At 39.4% G+C, this 24,628-nt stretch overlaps 1 protein-coding gene across 1 annotated transcript; it reads left to right on the top strand.

Moving 5' to 3' along the window:
- Positions 1–3,806: 3,806 nt before the first annotated feature.
- On the top strand, positions 3,807–23,655 carry LOC137294649 (uncharacterized). The gene is made up of 8 exons (XM_067825711.1): positions 3,807–3,966; positions 8,983–9,488; positions 12,116–12,456; positions 14,548–14,751; positions 15,354–15,519; positions 15,784–15,897; positions 16,759–16,918; positions 23,244–23,655. Exons 2-8 carry the CDS (start codon positions 9,172–9,174, stop codon positions 23,466–23,468), a joined length of 1,527 nt encoding a protein of 508 aa, XP_067681812.1. The 5' UTR covers positions 3,807–3,966; positions 8,983–9,171; the 3' UTR covers positions 23,469–23,655.
- Positions 23,656–24,628: the final 973 nt, after the last annotated feature.

Genomic DNA, 24,628 nt, shown 5'->3' with positions numbered 1-24,628 from the left:
GTCCTGACAGATGTATGTGGATTGTGACGACATAGATGTAGCGTTGTCCTGACAGATGTATGTGGATTGTGACGACATAGATGTAGCGTTGTCCTGACAGATGTATGTGGATTGTGACGACATAGATGTAGCGTTGTCCTGACAGATGTATATGGATTGTGACGACATAGATGTAGCGTTGTCCTGACAGATGTATATGGATTGTGACGACATAGATGTAGCGTTGTCCTGACAGATGTATATGGATTGTGACGACATAGATGTAGCATTGTCCTGACAGATGTATCTGGATTGTGACGACATAGATGTAGCGTTGTCCTGACAGATGTATCTGGATTGTGACGACATAGATGTAGCATTGTCCTGACAGATGTATATGGATTGTGACGACATAGATGTAGCGTTGTCCTGACAGATGTATATGGATTGTGACGACATAGATGTAGCGTTGTCCTGACAGATGTATATGGATTGTGACGACATAGATGTAGCATTGTCCTGACAGATGTATATGGATTGTGACGACATAGATGTAGCATTGTCCTGACAGATGTATATGGATTGTGACGACATAGATGTAGCGTTGTCCTGACAGATGTATATGGATTGTGACGACATAGATGTAGCGTTGTCCTGACAGATGTATATGGATTGTGACGACATAGATGTAGCATTGTCCTGACAGATGTATGTGGATTGTGACGACATAGATGTAGCGTTGTCCTGACAGATGTATGTGGATTGTGACGACATAGATGTAGCGTTGTCCTGACAGATGTATATGGATTGTGACGACACAGATGTGGCTTTGTCCATATAGCTGTATGTGGATTGTGACGTCATATTTGCTATACATGTGTGTATATATGTATATAAGTGTGTTGCTATACATTCCAAACATGGATATTTGCCATAGTGTTTGCCTCAGTATTCAAAAATATTCCTCCCGTGTTGTTACTAGCGCTAACCCCTGAAGATCCGTGTATGAATAGATCTTCAGTGATTCATACTTGTCGTAATATTTGACTAACGGGTTCGGGTGGTAAGGCTCGCTGACTTGGTTGACATATGCCATTGTAAGCCTGTTGCGTAGATCGATGCTCATGCTGTTGATAACTGGACTGTCCAGTCCAGGCTCGATTGTTTACAGATCACCGCCATATAGCTGGAATATTACTGAATGTAGCGAAAAACTAAACAATGGAGTGAGTGGGTTTTGTGCCTCTTCAGGTAACATTCCTTCTAAGTCTCGGCGGGAGAGAGTATACACAACATGCTAGTGTGCATACAGGTTTCAAGATGATAAAATGCCGATTCCATAAACTGAGTCACTTTTATATCGGTAAACATGGGAATCAATGATACAACTGGAAATAAGGAACTGCATCGGACACCATTTTTTGTCACAGGCGTCAGTTCGGGAAATGAGTGAGTGAGTGAGTGAGTTTAGTTTTTACGCCGGACTCAGCAATATTCCAACCATATGGCGGCAGTCTGTAAATAATCGAGTCTGGACCAGACAACCCAGTGGTCAACAACATGAGTATCGATCTGCGCAATTGGGTACCGCTGACATGTGTCAACCAAGTCAGCGAGCCTGACCACCCGATTCTGTTAGTCGCCTCTTACGACAAGCATAGTCGCATTTTATGGCCTATTCTACCCCGGAACCTTCACGGGTCAGTTCGGGAAATGTCCCGTACATGTCTACTGTGATGTTTTTTCAAAGCTGTTCTCAGGTCTTGGCTGTTAATACGTGCAGCCATAATACGTACTCCATGCGAGTGAGTTTAGTTTTACACCGCTCTTAGCAATATTCCAGCAATGTCACAGCGGATGACACCAGAAGTGGGCTTAACACATTGTACCCACATGGGGAATTGTACCCCGGGTATTGGGTGAACGCTGTAGCACGAGGCTTCCCCACTGCCCCTACTTCATATGACGTCACAGTACTTCCACATACCATCATTATCAGACTGAGAGGGGGAAGAAAAATGGTGTTTGTCTCGGAAAGTGACGACATGCACACGTGGATTGTTAAACAACAAAAATACAACATATTATACAAGTCAGGTGATTTGGTTTTACTTCGGGACTGTCTGCAGAGGTCATGTCACCTGTTATCTGCCGGCATATTGCCCGTGATACAGCAACATTGTTCACAAACCTGAGAAAGTACCGGTGCAGAGTGAAGAAAATTGTTAAAGAACTGTAGGTTGGCCACGTAGTTAAGAGGTTCGCTTTTCACACCAAAAGCCTTTAAAGGTTCAGTCTTTAAAAAGGTGTAATGAGTCGAGTTTATTGACTGTGTCTCCTGATATTGCTAAAATGGTGTTAAATTGATCATAAAACAAAACTCACTTGGTTGACACGCGTGTCATCAAATCGCAACTCCGTAGATGCAGCCATGTTCGTGATGCCAGTCACTGGATGTTCTAGTCCACACTCCAGTAATTACAGATTGTTGTCATGAAGCTAAGTTAAAATTGCTAACTATGTGAGCAAGTAAGTTAACATTTACGACCCACTCAACATTATTCCAGCTATATGACGGCGGTCTGTAAATAATCAAGACTTGATCAATCAATCCAGTGATCAACAGTATGAGCATCAATCGACACATTTTTGATACGATGACATGTGTCAACCAAGGCAGTGAGTCTGTTCACCCGATCCCGAACGTCGCCTCTTACGACAAGCATGGATTACTGAAGATCAGTTCTAACCCGGATCTTTAATTGCAGTCGCAGCAAGCAAACAAACTGTCCACGGTTATGGCCGACAGCAGCTCATTGCAGTCATTCACTATGGCGTCCAACGACAATATGAGATTCCACAACCGAAGGGCTGTGAATTTCAGTTTAACTGTTAATGATGTTGCTGAAAAGATTTATTTTTCTGTTAAGATTGATGACACCCACCCCCTGGGTCGCCCCAGGTTCTTCCATGGGGATAGTGTGCTATGATCCCGGGTTCCAGTTTCACATTTTCAGTGGTTGTGATTTGCCAACACCAAATCTACAACAGACCAACAAGAATACAACTGACTGCGCGCTAACTCAGTGTTTTGGGGGGTTTTTTTCAATATTTTCTAGCGTGTAACATTTGACTCAGCGTAACTGCATGCTATCTGAAATCAATTCATGTTTATACAGATCGATTCTGTCACAACTGGCCATCAATTAAATAGTTCGGTGTCTGTATGCATTACACTCCAGTTACACTACAGCAAATTTTAATTTATTTAAGGCAAAACAATTAAATTCAATGGACATCATGTCTTTTGTAATGACAAAGAACACTGTCAGTTCCCCAAGGGGCGGGCCGTTTCAATTACAATAAACATCAACTGCTGTTTGTCTGTAATTTCATATTTATTGTTTAAATGTATTGTTAAGGTGTATTGTCTAGATTTATTATTCGCAATGTTATTCAGATGTACTCGTCATAATACTATTTATTTGTCATATGTACGTCATAATATTATGTATTCATCATATGCGTTGTTCAAATCAGAGAATGTCTCTGTTCAAATGTATTTTTCAGAGTTATGGATTAAATGTACTGTTTAACTAAGTTCGGGAAAATTGTCAAAAATGAATACAGATTTTTGTAGTTTACCGAAAACGTGAAATTCATCGGAATGATGAATCCTGTTTTCCTGACACCCATTCCCCGACTTCCACACTGAGTAACACTGTTGCACTGTTGTTGTTCACAGGCTGGTGTGCTACTGTTCCTTATATTGCTGTGCAATTTCCATTTCATTCCGGATCCCTCTTTTATGCACTTCAATCTGTTTCATGTCTCCCTTAGCGAAGAGTTCTTCCGGTTGAAAATGTCGACCCTGTCATAGTTGTAAATCAGAACAAAAGTAGATGCTTCTTTTAACTCTTGACGACACAATACCACAGGAAGACCTGTGTCTTTTAAGAAGACAGAAGAGTGTGATGTGTTGCAAAGGTACGGTGCTAAAACCGAACTAGATCGCTGCGTGTTACACTGTGATATCTGTTGATCCGCTATACGAAAATCAGGTTGGGTGTCGAATATCTTTAGTCAGTAACATGAATACGACTACAACTTTTATAGACTTTGGAGTGTACGCGGGATAACTTACATCATTGCTACGTTAGCTGTTATCTATAGTCACTAAACCGTTGCTTAAAAGTTTTATTGCGCTTGGCTTATTCTTTTGTTGCAGGTTAAAACTTACATACTGTAGAATCAGTAGAATCACAGTAGCCATTATGGAAGTTCGGGAAATGTTTTTAGTCGGAATGGAATGGTTCATGCACCTGTTTATATTTCACATATCTGTTGGTTAAAACGAGAGAATGTCTGGAGCAATTTTTTCAGTTAAATTCATTATGGATAACATCAAGAATAAGCTGCTCAATATCTTCACAGTATTTTGAGTCAGGGAATGGATTTATGAAGTGGTTTAAATGATAAGTCTTGATTTATACACTCTAACAGAGCTAGACATTACTTTTTGGGTCACTGAGTTATGTACCTGCTTGTGTGAACCTCTATTGTTTATCCTAATTTTCCTTTGCATAACCTAATAAACTGTACTCACCATGTACCAGACATTGCCAGCACCTAGCGGTAGCGCTTGCACAGCTTTACCTGTACTTCCGTTGTATTTCACACATTGACACTTACAAAAACAATAGGTTACAAAAGTTAAAATTACTGTGAGTATTTTAGATTGTAGACGTTACAAATATGGAAGATGAGGCCCAACACGTCTAGGTATTTTACATGACCATTAGTGTGGTGACATGAAATTTTCAGTCCATAAAAAATGCAGATTTTAATTTGCCTGAACATACCCATAATGCCAACACTCGATCACTTAACTTTGAATTCACCCAAATTTTCATCTCCATTTTATGGACTTGACAGATACCATGCAGATGATGCTGACAGAATATAACTGTCAGTTTTCACCTTTATCTTTAAGTTTTTTCTCCCAGAAAAGAAACATTTCCAAAATTGCAAACAACTACTCAAAATGTCAACTTTGATAAGTTCATCCTTGCTTTTTACATCTTCATATTCCCGTTAGCTTATACATGTATCAGCATCCATCAACATCCACAATGAGAGTGAATTTTGTTCTTTTGAATTTCTTTGTTTTAAACAAAATCCAATTATGAAATTTCGTCAATATGTCAAGGTTTGAAACACAATAATTTTATTACCAAATTTATGTCAAATTAGGTGAATGACAAAAAAAAAAATTGAAAAATGACGACAAGTGCACTTGGGAAGTTGTTGGGAAAGCACAATCTATGCCACTCCGCTTCCATGTTGACAGCGTTTCGGAGAAACATGATCGGCAACTGTAGACAAGCAGGAAATGTCGGTGAATAGCTAATCTATCATCAAGATGAATTTTATTTCATTATGTTAAGAAATAGTGGAGCAAATCGTTAAAAAACACTCAAAGATGGCAATAACTGGTCACTAGCCAGAACCCACCTCACTCAGTCTCATTTGGGTATTCTGCTATTTTCCATTATCTGTAAAAAATACAATAAGTTTTAATGTTGATTTTGGAGTTTTTTAGTTTATATTTAGTTTGTAATATGAGAAACATTTAGAAAGACAGCAAGTTGTCAGGTTCATGTGTTGAACCTCTCAATATACCTCTGTTATTTACCTGTCTACCACCACACAAACTAAGATTTGACATTTTTGTGTGTATGTGTCAGGGTAGAGATTGCGATCTGGTAGAATCGCAGATTCTGCCAGTAGAGATAGTGATCAGAGTACGTACCAGTAGAGATTGCGATCGTAGTCTCTGCTGGTAGAGACTGATTACATAAAATAACCTATACAGTCACAATCCCTACCAGTAGAAGCTCAAATCTGTCAAGGTAGAGTTTGCAATTCTACAGTTATGCAAGCCAGTGGATATTTAGAAAAACAAAATTTATTTTCATATATTGTAAAATGTAAACATGAAACAATATGTCACACCTTCTTTATATGTTGGTGTTGGTTGTAGGAAAATACAGTTTCTTAGGTCGTTGTTTGATCTTGTAGTTGCCAGGAAAAACTTAGTGACTTACTATTTTCTTATTGTAAACAATAAAAAAGTGAGATGGTTAAATGCATGCTGTTTTTAATCCCCCAACTCTTACGTCTCAGAGTCTCAGTTAAATGTAGGAAGTTCGAATGCATTCAGATGTAATTCAACTAATAATCAGTAATCATTATAGAAACACTGCTTTCCAGCGAGGTGGGGAAATGACCAGGCAATAATATTCTTAGGTGGGTAATGTCCAAGTAGGGAATTGCCCAACACCTACTCCTCCCAGAATGGACACAAGGGTCAAATATATGTGCTTGTATGGGCAGCTGCGTAAGTAACAGGTGTTGTCGTAAAAATCAAGGAGTAAAATGTTCTACAAAGTGTCACGCAGCCACAACTAACGTACGTCAAAATAAAGTTTAGTACTATTGCTATCTTCATTGTTAGCTGTTTTATAAGAAAGATTTGTGAATATTGTAATAAATGTATCTGTAACTGGAAACCTATAACTGAGTAAAATGCGTATGTTTCTTCAGCTGCTATCTTCATTGTTACCTGTTTTGTAAGTAAGATGTGTTTGTTGTAATAAATGTATCTGAAACTGGAAACAGTCTATACCTAAGTTAAATGCATATTATTATCCCCACAGATAAATCATGTCAATAAGTGTTTTACATTGTGTACACTTCTAACATGTGGAAAGGGTGCTTATCCTACAAGAATGGCCAAAATAACAAGACAGAAGGTTATTTAGACTTACAGCCTGGCCCACACTGCATCTTGAGTTTTCGTGAAATGACACAATACTAGACTTGGATATTGCCAAAATTTTCAAATTGTGCTATATTACAATATTTTTTGGTTTATTGCAATATGTATTGTGATATGTTGTGAAAGTGTAAGACATGATTTAGGTAATTATTGTTTCCTTTCTTTGAAACAATGCCACTAGCCACTGTTTCCAAATTGAACACTGTAAAGTTTGAAACTCGAGGAAAATAGCGTCTGCAACGGCCTCAGCCATTTTGGTTTGTTTATCAGCAGTGCCGATACCAATCTATTTTTTTATTTGTATGGTTTAAAAGTCACATAAATGCAGTTGTATGACCAATAAACATTCTCAAAACTATTAATATATAATAATAAAAAGGAAATACATCATCACACAAATTGCTGATCATGGTCTCAGAAATTGCCAATTGTAACGGGTGAACCGGATCGCGAAAAGTGTATCTCAATATATCATATGGTGAAGTTCATATTGCAACATACCGGTAGACTGGTATTATCACCCACCCCTACTCGATATGCAATACTCTTTTTTCAGGATCAATTCAGGACAGTGATTTGCTAAAATACTTTTTACTGCAATATTTTGTCCGTCAAACATCATAAAATGAATTCAAACAGTCATTTCAATTAACTGAAAAATCCCTGATGAACTTGCGTCTACAGGTTAGAATTGGTCTTCCGTAAACTATGCTTGTCATTAGAGGTAACTAATGAGATAAGAGGTGACCAATGTGATAAGAGGTGACTAATGTGATAAGAGGTGACTAATGTGATAAGAAGTGACTAATGTGATAAGAGGTGACCAATGTGATAAGAGGTGACTAATGTGATAAGAGGTGACCAATGTGATAAGAGGTGACTAATGTGATAAGAGGTGACTAATGTGATAAGAGGTGACTAATGTGATAAGGTGACTAATGTGATGAGAGGTGACCAATGTGATAAGAGGTGACTAATGTGATAAGGTGACTAATGTGATGAGAGGTGACCAATGTGATAAGAAGTGACTAATGTGATAAGAGGTGACCAATGTGATAAGAGGTGACTAATGTGATAAGGTGACCAATGTGATGAAAGGTGACTATGTCATAGTATCACAGTTATATAAATTCATGTTCATGGTGTTGATCACTGGATTATTTGGTTCACAATAATAGACAACAATCGTATTGTGTCCTGTGTATCATATTGATCATATTGATTATTTCTCCCCCAAATTTGGAGTTATATTTCAGCATGACATAACGTCATCATGCTATTATTTCTATCGTTATTGTTCAAAGGATCCTCTATTTCAATTTGTAATAAGTAAAGTGTTATGGAAATATGTTGCCGAGGAAACAGAAATCACCCTGCACCTGAATTTCTGTCACCTGTGGATGTAAAAGAGCTAAATTGGAAGCTCACATGTAAATTATACAAGATACCTTCAGCGATGCCAGTGTACAAGTGCCATCGTAAGTGGATTCATTTTCAGCATGTAAACAGTCATGTCAGTAACAGAAAACCCTTCCATGTTGAAACTTATGACTATATGAGATGGTTTTGTAAAATGTTGAATCAATAATCTATTTTGGGTAAATTTACAATAAAAGTCCTTTGATTTTAATGTGTATACTATATACCAGGTATTTTAACTAACATCATGTTATATTTTTGGTTCTAATCTTGCAAACCAAATTTGGTGTATTTTAAACTGGTCTCAGTGTGGTGTGGTACTTTGCCTGATCCTTTTAAAAAAACAAAATATTTAATGCAAGTTTTAGTGCATGTAGAACGTTCCACTATATGTTCAGGTGACATTTTAAGATCAGTGCTTCCAATGATAATATTGAAGCTTGTATAACTTCTGTAATGTTTTCAAAGAAAAGCGTAAAAGCCCTGACAGCATAAGAAACAGATTAAGGGGTTTCCTGAATTCTGTTGTTTATTCTTACTGGTAAAGTGTTTGCCTGTTTATGAAAGTGTGGTAGCCTGAAAGTCTTGTATATTATTATAAAACACGGTTGAGATTTGCCACATGGGTACACATTATAAAGCCCCTGTAGGTGCACACCCTCCAAGAAGTTTCTGGAATGTGTCAGAAAGTGACACAAAACCCACGATCATTATGCTTGAACTCCTTGTTCTTTCCTTTTCAGATGGATGGCTATTTCTCATGACACAGCCAGTATTAAAGGAATACATCATAGCACTTCCCAAATAACAACATGTTATCATCAAAATAAAGAAAAATAGATGTTCAGGAGTTGCTTCTGTCATCCCATTAGTTTGCCCACGACAGCTGGTAGGGCTTACAGCTGCTTATAAAGGACAACTACACTTCATAAATGCCAAATTGGCCTCTTCGAGTGATCAAAATGTCAATAAACAAGAGGAAGAAGACTCTCTTCTCTGGCTTCCTCCTGATAGGATTGGTGTACACAATTGTGCAGCTGACATATTACCAACAGGCCTACAGTCCATTACGGGTGTTGGCTAATGCAGAGAGTGAGGCAAGACGTTTACTCAAGTTCATCACTCTCTATCACTATCAGTGTAACTCCACAATCGGCAGTGGGAATGGCACGGCATGGAGGTTGTGTGCAGAACCTGATGTTGGTGTAAATGTTGATTCCACACTGCCAAAGATAGCTTATTCCATAGGGTAAGTCTTTATTGTATGTAGCTGATATGCATGTTTATAGATGTGTAAGTCATTTCACAAATGTATCTTGAGTCAAGAAAGTTATGACATGGATTCTTAGCAGTATGGTTTGCAATGACTGAAGCAGAAGTGACTTTGTGTCAGTTGATTGCGTGTGTCATTGCTCGCAGTGTCCACCATGGTAACCTGTTGTTGTTCAGACTCCATTATTTAAGGCCATCATAGAACGTCTTCGTATGGCAGTTTTATGATACACAGAAATAGTGTTGGGAATCCAAAACCAAATCCACTATCAATTATTGGAGGACTTGTGAACAATTATTGATTATATTTATATACATGTTCAATGTAATGACCAGTTTTAATTTTTTTTTCACCACTTGTTTTCTAATTAATGTTTGGGGACTTTTAGAACTAATAGTAATACTGTAATGCAATAGATGGAAAAGTTATTCATAGACTGGTTACAGTAATATTTACTGTAGTGCTGAATGCGAAACTATGAATAGAATGCGAATAGCTTCACGCTGTTGAACTTATGTTTGTTGGCAGATATTCCTCAAATTTAATGGTTAGTTTTCTTTATACAAGTGTCTTATAGTAAAACAACAAAATTTTTATTAATCCCAAGTATGATTTTTACAGTCGATAATTATTTTTAATCCTTATTGCAATAGATTTTTTATTATTTTCAATCATTGGAACACCAGTACACAGAAAGGAGGAAATTTATGGCTGACAATTTCTGTAATATGATTATGTGACGGACACAAAGTTTTGGAGTGTGTTCGTACTCTTATCAGGTGAATGAAACGTAAGAAGCTAGATACGTATCATGTATATGTACTTGTGAAACATCAAAGGTAACAAAGATGGGCACTTTAGAAGGAAAGCCAGTAGGTAATTGCCATCATATTTTCGGACAATTACTGATGTTAGGGAGTTTTAACAAAATACGCATCTCATTCAGTTAGTGTTTATGGAATAAACAAACATTCGTAGGAACACATCCATTACGCTCATTCCACAGACACTGACTGCACAAGATTTACATGCGAGTGAACTTACAGGTTCCCAGATTCAATGTTAAACGTTTTTAGTTGGTTTTTCAACATCGCAGATTACACACGTTTTGAGTTAGGTTAGGTTTATATTTTAGTTTAGACAATCAGTTGGGTTTTTTTAGTAAAGAAAGTTAGAAGTTAGACATTTCGAGGTTAGATTAGTGTGATATTAGTCGGGTGTAGAACATTAGCAGAGTTAGCATTTAGATACTAGGAGTTAGTAAATTTAGCTAAACCCCTAGAAATTCATCAACAAAAAATTTGAACATTTAAGCAGTACTTCACACATTCCTTTTTACGCATTGGTGTTATCATATTTAGTTCTTCAGTTGCTCATTAGACATAACTGTTATCACGTTTAGTTCCTCACAGACAATAAGTGTTATCACGTTTAGTTGATTAGATATATTCACACAAGAACCTTCAGAACAACTGATTTGTCAGTAAACATATAACACAACACTGTAATACAAGGGTCTCATTAAGCTGAGAAGGCTCGGGAAGCCATGCAGGATATGCATCAAATAGTTTTGTTCCAAATCTCATATCTTTGTTTTATCCTTGAATGTCTGCCATCATGGAAATATTTCATTCTTGATCATGACAAATGTCACTATTTCAGTACTAGCATGTCTGCTGTCGTTTTTCAGGTCATGGTTTAGTGATTGAATATTTGATATGTTCAATCTGAAATAACAGATGATTCTGTAGCTCAGTATGTATGTTTTTGTAGATAATGTTAACATGATGATGCATGTTATTAATTGTTAATATAGGAATGCACAGTATTATCAGTATTCTGCTGCTTACTACAACAGGCTTTTCAAATGATGCATGCCAGTGTGTACGTTTAGCGATGAGCTCCATATTGACACCACAAAGTCATAATGATATGCCTTGGGTACATTTGTGATATACAGCGAGGTACAGAACATTGACACCAACAGCCTTGTTCAGTTGAGTGATAAACAGATTCTAGTTCTGTGTAAATATCAAGACAAATACTGTTGTATTTTTCAAAAGTAAAACGTGAAAAGGAGACAATATTTCAGTGTCATACAGACCCAGAAACAATACCTCCATCATCAAGATCAAATAGCTGGTATCTTTTGAAGTTGCTTAGTGTGCACGACCTCAGTTGGACAAAGACTCTCCTCACATTCATTTTGCACAACATATTTTAGAATGTCAAAGTATAGTGGAAGCTGTCAAAACTGGCATTTGTCCAATCTGGCAAGTTATCAGCACCATAAAATCTCAGTCCCATCCGTGGCTTGTACATTTATCATCAGCTCTACAATCCAGCACATTGTCTAAACCAGATTATTTCTTCAGTCCCAATGAGTGCTGGTTTGGACAGCTTCCTCTGTATGTAATTCACTGATAGATATATAGACACTCAGTTCTGTTTGCACACAAGGTCAAATCAATACCATCTTCATGCAAACTGTTACAGAAATGAGTGAATTACAGTAAAATGTTTGTGTTTTGTCATGTTAATGGATTTAAGAACAGATAATGCTGTATATCATTGTCATAATCACAATATTTGATTTGTTTCAGACCAATGTGGGACTATGGATTTGAGACCCTTCTATCCAGAAACTATTCTTTCCAACAGTATATATTTTTGCATTACTCCATTCCCGTGGCATTAAGAAAATTAAATGGCACTCACATATTCAAGACAGTCATTGTTCCAAATGATCCAGCGGACTTTGGTCGCAACTCATATGAGACCCAGACACTGAACAGTATAACCAAGAAACTAGGCCATGGGCACATTGACATCATCAAACTGGAGGCCTACCTGGACATGAGTGATTCACACGAAGTCTTGTTCTTCCTAGTCAAAGATAAACTTCTCAGGGACGTGCAGCAGCTCCACATTGTTCTAGATATAGGTGAGTTGAGTGCTGAGTTCAGCAGCTAGGTGATGATGAGGCTTAGATTGGTCACAGATGACAGATGTACGCTTGTCTACACAGTTCTGTAACACAGTAGTGTCAAAGTTGAAGTGAGCCTTGTAATAATTTCCAGTTATTCCAAGGCTGGACACAAAATGACAACTAAACAAGGAATAAGCAGAATCCAAGTTTTTACTTCAAGACAACAGAAGTTTTACACAATAGTGTTTGGCTGTATCTGATAAAATTGCTGTGAAGGGATCCTAGGGTGGCCACATCGTCAAGGCACCCTCCCTTCGGCACCCTTCTTTTGCATTCTTCTTTAAGCCCCATCCCCTTGGAACCCTCCATTTGGTACACTATGATTGGAGATTGAAACCAGTTTGTCCCGATTGTGTTACTTGATTTGCTAACTTCATGCTTGCTAACTTTCATCATGTCAAGGCTCTGATGATATGACCATGATAACATTCAAACCACTCTAGGGAAGATTTGGTCACCAGTTACAGTCAGGATTGCTGACTTGGTTCTTAGGGTTTCGTCATAACCCAATGTTGGGGTTACAAAGACCACATCACTGCCCTCCCAGACCCAGATATTTCCAACCATTAGGATACTGCTTGACTATACTAGACTGGAAGTAAAGGACCAACTGAGATATGTTTCAACCTGAATATTCTTCTAACTGCGATAAGTATGGCTGATCATGTTTATTTTTTCTGTTGTTGTTATGGTTATTAAGATACAATAATGCCTACTTTGTCATCATATTGTATGACATTATTGTATCCCCTCCTGTACCATATTTGTCTACTGCCCTTGTCTTGCCCTGACACTAGTGACAGTGCCCTTTTTCTAGCCCTAGTGCACTTGTCCTTTCATCACAGTTCTCTTGTCTAGCCCTGACAGTGCTCGTCTTGCCCTGGTAGTGCACTTGTCCTGCCATCACCGTGCTCTTGTCTTTCCTTGACAGTGCTCTTGTCTTGCCCTGACAGAGCTCTTGTCTTGCCCTGACAGTGCTCTTGTGTTGTCCTGACAGTGCTTTAGTCACACCTGACAGTGCTCTTGTCTTGCCCTGACAGAGCTCTTGTGTTGTCCTGACAGTGCTTTAGTCACACCTGACAGTGCTCTTGTCTTGCCCTGACAGTGCTTTAGTCACACCTGACAGTGATCTTGTGTTGTCCTGACAGTGCTTTAGTCACACCTGACAGTGCTCTTGTCATGTCTGACAGTGTTCTTGTCCTGCCCTAGTGGTGGCCTTGTCCTGCCCTGGCAGTGCTTTTTTACAGCTCTGGTGGAGCCCTTGTACTCCCTGCGCTGTGCCCTTGTCCACCCAAAATAGTGCCTTGTCCTCCCAGATAGTGCCTTGTTCACCCCTGTTAATGCCCTGTCTTCCCAAGACAGTACCTTGTGTATTTTTAGTTAGTACCTTGTCATGAAATCTAGCTGAAACTCTTATTCCCTGAGATCAAATATTTTAGTCAGAAATCATGATACATATGTGAGAAATGTGTAAGGAAGAAGAATCCTGTTTCTACTCAAACAGTTGACATGACCAGCTGACACCCATTATATTGAATATGTGTTATACAGTGGAGATATTTTATCAATAATCATTCAGTGTAATACCTCTGACTTACATACACACTAACACTCTGTCTAGTGCAGCATATGTATATCATTGTTCACTGATTCAACACAGGTGATACCCAGCAGCTAAATTCGAAACAGCTAAATTTTTAACTCAACTGCATTTTTAAAATACAGAAGTCCAAACAATTAAAGAAATCAGTCCACCAAACTCAGTTTGTCTACTAAGTTTGAGTTTGATACCGATTTTCGTTCATTCCGGAAAAAGGATGTTCCTACATTTTCTCAAATTTGAGCTAAAACTTGAACTTAAGTCAAAACTCAGACTTAAGTTGGTTTCGAGAAATCGGGGCCAGAGCTTAAGAGCTTGTGTGGGGAAGAATAGAATTCTGGGTGGGAAGGGTAGAACACAGACAGGAATTGTTACTGTCAAGGTTTACAGGCGTGGAATGTATAAAAGACAGCTGTTATGGATGGAGTCTGGTGTTTTTATTTCAGACAAGATAGATGATGACTACTTGTACAACTGGTATCGCAGCCTGTATGTGCTGTTCCACGAGGCTGGCTTCCGTCTGTACCACACATCTGCATCTGATCACCTGTGTCTCCAAGTCACCATGATGGAGTCCTGTCGTTACTTTATGTCCTGGGTGAAGAACCCTGGACCCAGAACATTTATACTTTACCCCCCAGCCATTGATGGTGAGCCATAGCACTTGGTGGTAGGACACTTGAAGAGGGTTGATTGTCAGAAACTTGAAGAGGGTTGGTTGTAGGAAACTTGAAGAGCGTTGGTTGTAGGAAACTTGAAGAGGTTTGGTTGTTGGAAACTTGAAGAGGGTTGGTCGTAAGAAATGTGAAGAGGGTTGGTCATAAGAAACAAAAAGAGCTTTGGTTGTAGGGAACTTGAAGATGGTTGGGTGTAGTACTTGAAGAAGTTTTATGTCACTGTAATTGTTTGTAGAGGTGAGGTAGCTGAGTGGTTAAAGCATTTGCTCGTCATGCCGAAGACCCGGGTTCGGTTCCCCGCATGGGTACATTGTGTGAAGCCCATTTTCTGGTGTTCCCACCTTGATATTGCTGGAATATTGGTAAAAGTGGCGTAAAACTGAACTCACTGGCTCACTCACTGTAATTGTTTGTAATAGATATTTAAAGCCTGTTTTATTTGAATTCAGTTAAGCCATCAAGTACAGCGTCATGCTAGTTCTACATTGTTGTGGACATGTAGACATCTGATATCCCTTAACACAGTGGGGATATGATGTTTCACAGCATTTGAGGGATGGAAAATATCATTTCAGGATCATACGAACTGGAAGAAAAGCGGATTTTGGACTTCCTTGAACCCAGGGAACCCAATTGCCATGACAACTCAGAGTTTATGGTGACAGGCACTAATGGTATTTCTCTCTGTGATGACATGATTCAGAAGAAATCTCAGGAGCCATGCAACATTTTCATTTTTGGGTAATCACTATCATTATGAGATCTTCAAGTACTGTTTCCAATGTGTTAGATGTAATTATGGTCCTGGAGTCTTTTTCTATGGTATTTTAATCTAAGTCTTTAATTTTTAGCATCAGTGTTTTCTCAAGGATCTCTTATGATGTAATAGGGTGTAATCTATGTCAAATTCTGTTGTATTGATTGAGAATAGAGATCTGTGGATGTCACTGTTTCATTGACAGTTCATAGAGGAGAGTGTAATTATCAATGTGTTTATTGTTACAGTGACAAGCCAGTTGCCCCACCCTCCTCACTGTCTAACTTCAAGTCATGTACAGTTACCACCATTTTGCCAATCAAAATGCACGACAGTTTTGACTTCAAAGTCAGATCACACAGGTGAAAGATATGAAGATTTAGCTTTTTTTTGATGTTTTGAATAAATGATCCTGACCTAATTTGCATCCTTAACTTAAAAAAGCCTTTGTAGATACAACAATCTCTCTCACAATTAGCCAGAGGCATGATAGGCACCTGCTTCCTCGCAAACTAGGTAAGTATTAGTGTTGGGGATCAGAGGTCAATTATCAGAGGTATTGTGGTGAATGATTATCAAAATTAATTGAAGTAAATACATTTTTAAAGTAATCACCAATTTTAAGGGTTTTTCCCAAAGTTTTTGTCTAATTTGTTTTTTATTACTAGTACTGTCATTCTGTTAATTTATTGAACACACATTTATCAGTATATCCTATTATGTTCACTATAGATGTAAAATTTATTCATTCACAGGTTACAGTAACATTTACTGTAGTGCTGAATGTGAAACTATGAATAGAATGCGAATAGCCTTATGCTATTTAGTGCATGTTTGTTGGTGAATATTTGTCAAATTTAATGGTTGGTTTAGTTCATTCAAGTGTGTTATACTACAACAACAAAATTCTGATTAACCCGAACTATGTTTTTCACAATCAGTAGTTATTTTGAATCCTTCTTTCGATCAATTTTCAATTATTTTCAATCATTGGAACACTACTAGTAAGTATTCTATCAAAATAGGCAAATTAGGTCTGGATCTAAAATATACACTCTTGATATTTGTTCAATTAATTATTTGGGGGGAAAATACTTTTTCCTCTTGAAATTTTCAGTTGTTTAACGTATTGATGGAATGATCTTATTGGCCTTTTAGTTTTGTTTATCTTACACACAGCTTATCAGGCACTTGTCATATTATTGTCACAACTGTACTTACAGTCCTCGGGACAAATCATCTTCCCAGACCGAGGTGACTGTGTCTCTATCTGACCTGGTGTCACAACATCTACTTGCCAAGCACATCAATATCATCTATATCTCCCTCCCACACCTGTTCTGGGACATCATCACCCCCATGCTGGATATGGGAGCTCTGGAGGTGGGTCACTGTCAAGATGCAATAAGTAACCGGTGTTACCATGTTTACAGTTCAGTCATTTCTTCATAAGTGAATGAGGTCCAATCCTGAACACAGTTGTTATGAACACTATGTCACGTGACATCAACTGAAATTATGACACAAATTATTAGGCAGGTGACCTCTATAAAAGATCCATTTTAGTTTATGTTAATTTTATGATCATTACAGTTTTTTTGTTATGAAATGAATACAGTGAGAGCCCCCAGTCCCCAAATATCTGAAAAACTTGCTTTTCTTCTTTCATGTTATAAAAGTGACTATTTTTCCTTATCCTGACTCATGCTTAATTGCTTATCTCCTCTTCCTGGCGAAGGTAGTGGAACACCTGAAATCCCTTGAGGTTCCCTTCTAAAAGAAGCGGGCATAAAAATACACTCACCCACGAGTAGCCTCCCCTCCCGCACAGCTTATTGGCCACGATTATCACTCTCTTCCTAGCGTCCAACAAGGGTGGCTGGAGGCCCCTGGGGTCCCGTATATGGCGATAAGTTTTTCATTTCTTTGGTCCTTCAACTAAATTTGTGTTGTATGCAGTATTTGGCTTTTATATATGCATCATTATTATAAATTTTGTGATTATTGTGTCTTTATTTAACATGACTTAGTCTCAGTTGATGAAATCGTGTCTACAGTGTAGATTACGGCTGTTGGTAGTACAGCACTTTGTCCGGCATGTAAGCCCTTATGTTCTTCTGATACTCATTGTGAATTTTGTATAAATTTATCTGAATCAGAATTTATTTTATACATACGGTCTGTTCACAGATGTGTGAGAGACAGGCAACATCGACTCGCATTAGCCATGTAAAAATCTGGTGAGATAAATTTACGTAATCGTTTATTCATTGCTGCTGAGATTCATTCCAGTGATAAGTCAGCTGTATTCCCTAGGTTATGTCCAGGGTAGGGCAACTTGTCTTCTAAAACTCAGAAGAAACTGTCTACAGAGGCAGGGCCATCATAGTCAAAGAAATCCAAGTCATCAAAGTCAAAGTCCTCATCTTCCAGATCATCGCAGAATCAACATTCTTCGGTGAAGAAATCATTTGGGGAAGAGTTCGTCAGGATCATCGGCATTCAGTGAATATTTCTCACTCTAGGAGGGATAAAGTTAGACACCACCGAGAGTCATCATCGGCATTCAGTGAATATTTCTCACTCTAGGAGGGATAAAGTTAGACACCACCGAGAGTCATCATCGGCATTCAGTGAATATTTCTCACTCTAGGAGGGATAAAGTTAGACACCACCGAGAGTCATCATCGGCGTTCAGTGAATATTTCTCACTCTAGGAGGGATAAAGTTAGACACCACCGAGAGTCATCATCGGCGTTCAGTGAATATTTCTCACTCTAGGAGGGATAAAGTTAGACACCACCGAGAGTCGTCATCGGCGTTCAGTGAATATTTCTCACTCTAGGAGGGATAAAGTTAGACACCACCGAGAGTCGTCATCGGCGTTCAGTGAATATTTCTCACTCTAGGAGGGATAAAGTTAGACACCACCGAGAGTCGTCATCGGCGTTCAGTGAATATTTCTCACTCTAGGAGGGATAAAGTTAGACACCACCGAGAGTCGTCATCGGAGTTCAGTGAATATTTCTCACTCTAGGAGGGATAAAGTTAGACACCACCGAGAGTCATCATCGGTGTTCAGTGAATATTTCTCACTCTAGGAGGGATAAAGTTAGACACCACCGAGAGTCATCATCGGCGTTCAGTGAATATTTCTCACTCTAGGAGGGATAAAGTTAGACACCACCGAGAGTCATCATCGGCGTTCAGTGAATATTTCTCACTCTAGGAGGGATAAAGTTAGACACCACTGAGAGTCGTCATCGGCGTTCAGTGAATATTTCTCACTCTAGGAGGGATAAAGTTAGACACCACCGAGAGTCGTCATCGGCGTTCAGTGAATATTTCTCACTCTAGGATTGATAAAGTTAGACACCACTGAGAGTCATCATCGGCGTTCAGTGAATATTTCTCACTCTAGGAGGGATAAAGTTAGACACCACCGAGAGTCGTCATCGGCGTTCAGTGAATATTTCTCACTCTAGGAGGGATAAAGTTAGACACCACCGAGAGTCGTCGCTGGAGGAAGCCCTCGTCTCAAATTCAGAAGTCACATTGTGGATCATGGATGGCTTAAATTTAGTCTCACCATCTAAGGATTCCAATGAACTTAGTATGTACAAGATAAAGAATGATGACATCGATACGTTAACGTTCCTGCCAATAGCTCCCATATCTACGAACCCTGAGGCGTTGTCTACAGCATTTAAATCAGCAACCAAGTTTCAACAACAACATGCGCCACCATTCAATGCGCGTTGCTTACCTCTTCATCACATGGAGCCATTCATTAGAGCACCTGCTGTAGACGAAGGTTACAAGGTAATGCAGCAGATCCTACAAGGTAGAGGCTTGCTCAACTTGACACTACTACGAACATTTGTTGGACTAGCTCAATGTAGAGCCATCAACAAGACTCATTACAGAGTTCAGCAATCCTGCCAATGGGGAAGAGAGAATGATCCTGTCAGCACTTATTACTCAGAAGAAGGATCAACAGTTTATGTCCAAACATCTAGCCTCTACTACTGTGTCAACAAGGGCTTTTGTCTCCCTCGTCATGGAGTGAGAACTTCACAAAGTCTTTGTGTCAAGCCCCATGGTCTGCACCTACTGTGTTTGATGGGAAGATTGAAGACGGTTGCTCAAGATTCCAGGGAAGTCATGATGATCAAATCCATTGACACTTTGACTTCAGTACTTAAGCAGACAAATCTGTGTTACACTAGCAAGTCCAAGTTCTCCAGGGTACAAAGAGCGAGGGGTACAAAGAGCTCAAGGGGAGAAGTTATCGGAATGACTAGTCTTCCACCCCCAGCCATTCCTGTACATCCGTCTCAAGTGGGTGGACGTCTTCAACTCTACTGGAAGAATTTGGGAGGCCTCAGCGTCGACTGCATCATGAAAATTCTGTGAGATGGCTACAAGATTCCATTGCAAGATACACCACCGCTCACAAAACTACCAACTCCCATCATCTTTGCAGACAATCAACTAGACAAGTTAACTGATGCTATATCAACACTGTTGCAGAAGGGAGTGGTAGAAGTAATACAGCCACAGAGTCTAATGCCTGGCTTTTACTCCCCAATCTTCTTAGTACCGATGAAGAATTCCAGAGAGAAATTCCAACTTATTCCTCCAACAAGAAGGAATTCAACAAAAAGTTTCTACGGAAACCAGAACTCTTCAAGGTGTTACATCTTCCTCAGCTAAGACTCCTCATCCGACCGACAGACTGTCTAGCCAGCATATATCTGCAAGATGTGTACCTACATATCCCGATTCATCAAGAATCCAGGAAATATCTGTTCCTTTTCAGCGGTCAGCACTACCAGTGGACGGTCCTACCATTTGGAATATCTTCGGCCCCGTGGCTATTTACTCAGGTAATCAAACCCATCGTCATCTATCTACACCTCCGGGGGCTACACATTGCTTTTTACCTGGACGATGGCATAGAAGCACATAAAAGAGAAAAGTCAACTGAGACTACAGTTAGACTTCACAATCAGGCTACTAACACAACTGGGATGGTTAGTAAATCACCTAAAGTCGGAATGCAAACCTCAACAAGATCTCAAATTCCTCGGGATTCGTTTCATCACTACATTGAATCAGATTGTAGTCCCAGAGGACGGAAGGGTCAAGATTAAAAAAAATGATAAAGCAAGCGCTACCCTCTCCATTAACAATGGCAGTGTCTAGTAGGTCTCCTCACATCAGCACAAGATATGACCAGAAGAGGAAGACTGCAGCTGCGTCCATTACAACGTCTCTTCAATCTTCATCTCAGATTCCGCTCCCAGACAGAGTGAAGCCCTTTCTGCTTTGGTGGACTCTATGTTAGAGTCGGTATTCAACAACCATCTCTACATAGACGCATCTCTGCAAGGATGTTGAGCTCATCTAGAGAAAGAGGTAGCAGCAGGAATCGAGGCTCTTCACAGCAACCAGTTGGAAATGAAAACGGTCATTCATGTCATCCACCACTGGTCGATATCACTGAGAGACAAGCTATTGATGATCCACATGGACACCTCAACAGTGGCTTTCTACTTAAACAAACAAGGGTCAACGAGATCACCATCTGTACTTCACCTGACGTTTCAACTCTTCAATCTAGTCAATTGTTTGAACCTCCAAGTAAAAGCATACCATACCATACCAGGAGCCTGCAACATCATGGCAGATGCCCTGTCTCTTCCTCTTCATCCATCACCAACAGAATGGATGCTGCATTGAGAAGCGTTTCAAGTAATTAGTCAGGCATTCAGATTGCCGCAAATAGACTTATTTGCAACAAGGTTCAACAAACAGACAACAACCTTTGTGTCACTGGTACCAGATCCCTTAACCTGGGCAACAGACCCTCTCAGCATCCCGTGGGAAGGATTAAACGCATATGCGTTTCACACTCCAGTGCTTCTACCAAAGTCATTGAGAAAATCAGACAAACGAAGGGGTTACAACTGATTTTGGTCGCGCCTTACTGGCCAACGAGAGATTGGTTTCCAACACTTAAACAAGAGTTAGGACTACCAGTATTACAACTGCAAGGTCAACCAGACAGACAGTTCCGCATACCAGCCTTGTCTTCAATCCTGGGACCTCATGATACGCAAGACATACATTGCATGTACCAAGTCTAGAGGACAACGTTTCAGGCACCTATTTAAACCAATATCTACTGAGACACATAAGGAAGTATCCCACAACACTATCTCAGTGTGGATCAGAGCTGTTATACTATGAGCATATAAAGCAGCAGGATTGGAACCTCCGAGAGCCTCCAACCCGCTTGAAGTCAGAGCCCTAGCCTCTACACTAGCGCTACATGGGAATTGCTCGCTATCAACGGAGGGCTGCTTTTGGAAGTCAAAAACTGTGTTTGCCAAACATTACCTACAAGTCATAGCCACGGAGGACATCACTAGCATTCATCAGTTTGGGCCTTTCGTTGTTGCTCAGCAACTAACAGTTCCCCGAAGGTGCTGAGTTCACTCACCCGATTTATCACGTGACTTGTTGAAGCCAGACGCTTTGCGGAATATAATGGTGGAAAGTCCATGCGCACGTCTTGAACAGACTAGCATGAGTGATTATGACCCTGTACTCGTAATGAAGATACTTGTACATGAAGAAGTGTCGCAACTAGTCTCGATTGCAGTATCTTGACATTTAGTTGCATCAGAAACGAGCAGGATGTAAGGTACTTTTGATGTCATCACGTGTCAGTCAACGAAGACTTCTGCAGAAGACAAGTTCGACTGGATGTGATCCCCCAAGAATCTGCAATGAATAATAGAAGAACAGGACCGAATTATCACTGTTACAAGTTCCCAAAGGGGGGAAAATTTGGACATAATATTAGCAGACAGACAGCAAAATCCAGCATGGTGTGACCCACCGCCATTTCCGTGGGATTTTGTAAGCAATTAAGCATGAGGCAGGATAAGGAAAAATATTTAATTTTCTTAATAGAATTGATATTTTATACTTATCCTGACTCATGACAAAAGCCCTCCCAGCTGCCTCTCACAGACACACTGAATTCCTATATTCTCATGTCGGGCTATTTTTAGGAGAAAGTGATAATCACTACCCACTACCTTCGCCAGGGAGAGGAGATAAGCAATTAAGCATGAATCAGGATAAGTATAAAATATCAATTTTATTGAGAAAATTACGTTTCTATAATGGATATACAGTTTCCATTTCCGGACAGTAAATAATTTTACAAACCAACCGACTGAATGAACACAAACTTGACTAACCCGCACAAAGCTTTGATCTTAATCTGACCATATGATGTAAAGCGCAGTTGTCCCATGTGTCTTGACACGAGGCAGAGTCTGCCAATGATGATGCAAGGTCGGCTACCATTTCAACACCAAAGCCTGGATAATAGAAATCCAGATATCTCAATATTAGTTACCCATACAATTTGCTCAAATTCAAAATGAATGTGTCCAGATATACAAGGTCTCTCTGTATATTCCTTCAGATTTGAAATTCACCGCTGAACTTGTTTAAGAAATACATGCAAAAGAAATAATATTTCAAGATATGAAATATATTTGATTTACCTGATTATTGATTATTTTTATCACTTCGGGTGAACAAACAAATGAGAAATTTGTGATACAATTGTTCCTCAGATGTGAATGGTGTCTCTTTTAACATGTGCTTTCTCTTGTTTCCCCAGTTTGTGGATCAAATCACTGCTGATATTGTGGTGTTCGACTCTCTCATGGAAAGTAGTCCCATGGATATCCGCAGAAAGTACAGTGAACTCAGGAGAATAGAAGCCTACAAATTCCAACTGTACGAGATCACAAAGTTTACTACTAAGACTCTCCACTTCCAGCAACAGAAGTCACTATTTGGAGAGTGTTGCTACAGAGTAGCCTTCATCAAGTCCAACTTTTGAAACATGCATAGAAACACCAGGAAGATGGATGATTCCTGTGACATTGCAAACTATTTATTGATATCATCTGATCAGACATTTGTTTTCCGTCATAATTTCTTGCCTAAATATTCCATTATTGCAGCATCCACTGTTCTCATAATGAACAAGAGACATTGACAGTAGTAAAGATGATTCTGATTGGGAAGGAGAACTTATGTCAATCACACGCTGACTTTAGTTTCATCTGCTAATCTCATATATTCCCAACTTCCCCAATGCCTGCATGTCACTTGGACCTCGACAGTGACCCCAACACAAGCTTGCACTTGCAGTAACAACAATCTGTAGGGCAAGTAGCCCACAAAGCACCTGCAGGTAATACGCCCTCCACAGTGGTTCATAGAGCATATACAGTTTACATCCCCCACGGTGGTTTGCAGAGCACCTACAATTCATATGAACGCAAAATATGGCCACAGTAGCAAGTACTTATAAAGTGAATCCCATCAGGTGTGTCCAGAGCACCTGCAGATGCGTTAGTCTTGTGGTAGAGCAGGGTTACAAATCTATGTCATCTAATAGTAGGGGTCAACCATGCAGATGACATGCGGAAACCCCAGTCATACAAGATTGGGGTTTATTCTCTACTTGAGCTGTAAATGTTTCCAATGTTGAGTTCTCAGTAACACTGGTACTCCTTGCGGCTGTTCTCACAATTTCCACCTAAAGCATCATGACCATCAGCATGTAACCATGGTTACCCAGGCAGCTACCATATCTATGAAGTAGACAGCTTCCTGCCAGAGGGTTGATTTGGCAGTGCTTATGTTTGAGTAACGACTGCAAGTTAGAAAATGATTACTTTATAACATAAGTCATAGAGGGTTCCTTATATCTGTCCAGGCCCTTGCTTTGTGATGTTCTGTAGCATAAGCTTAGAAGGGTTTACAGGTACATTTAGTAACCACACAGCCAGCAGGGACCTTGAGTTCTAACAGTCAGTGATGTAAGCCTGGAAGAGATGATAAATATGTTTTTTTCCATCATCTTTTTAGTCTCACTTTTAGGTATTTGAGGGAATTGCTCAATTTTAAAATTTTGCTTTAAATAATCGTCCTGTGCATTGCATTTTGAAACTGTAGATATATTTCTGTCGTAAACAGTCCTGATTCTTCATC

Source organism: Haliotis asinina, chromosome 8, assembly GCF_037392515.1.
Source record: "Haliotis asinina isolate JCU_RB_2024 chromosome 8, JCU_Hal_asi_v2, whole genome shotgun sequence".
Lineage (NCBI taxonomy): Eukaryota > Metazoa > Mollusca > Gastropoda > Lepetellida > Haliotidae > Haliotis > Haliotis asinina.
Note: the sequence above shows the minus strand (reverse complement) of the source record. Positions and strands in the feature narration are given on the sequence as shown.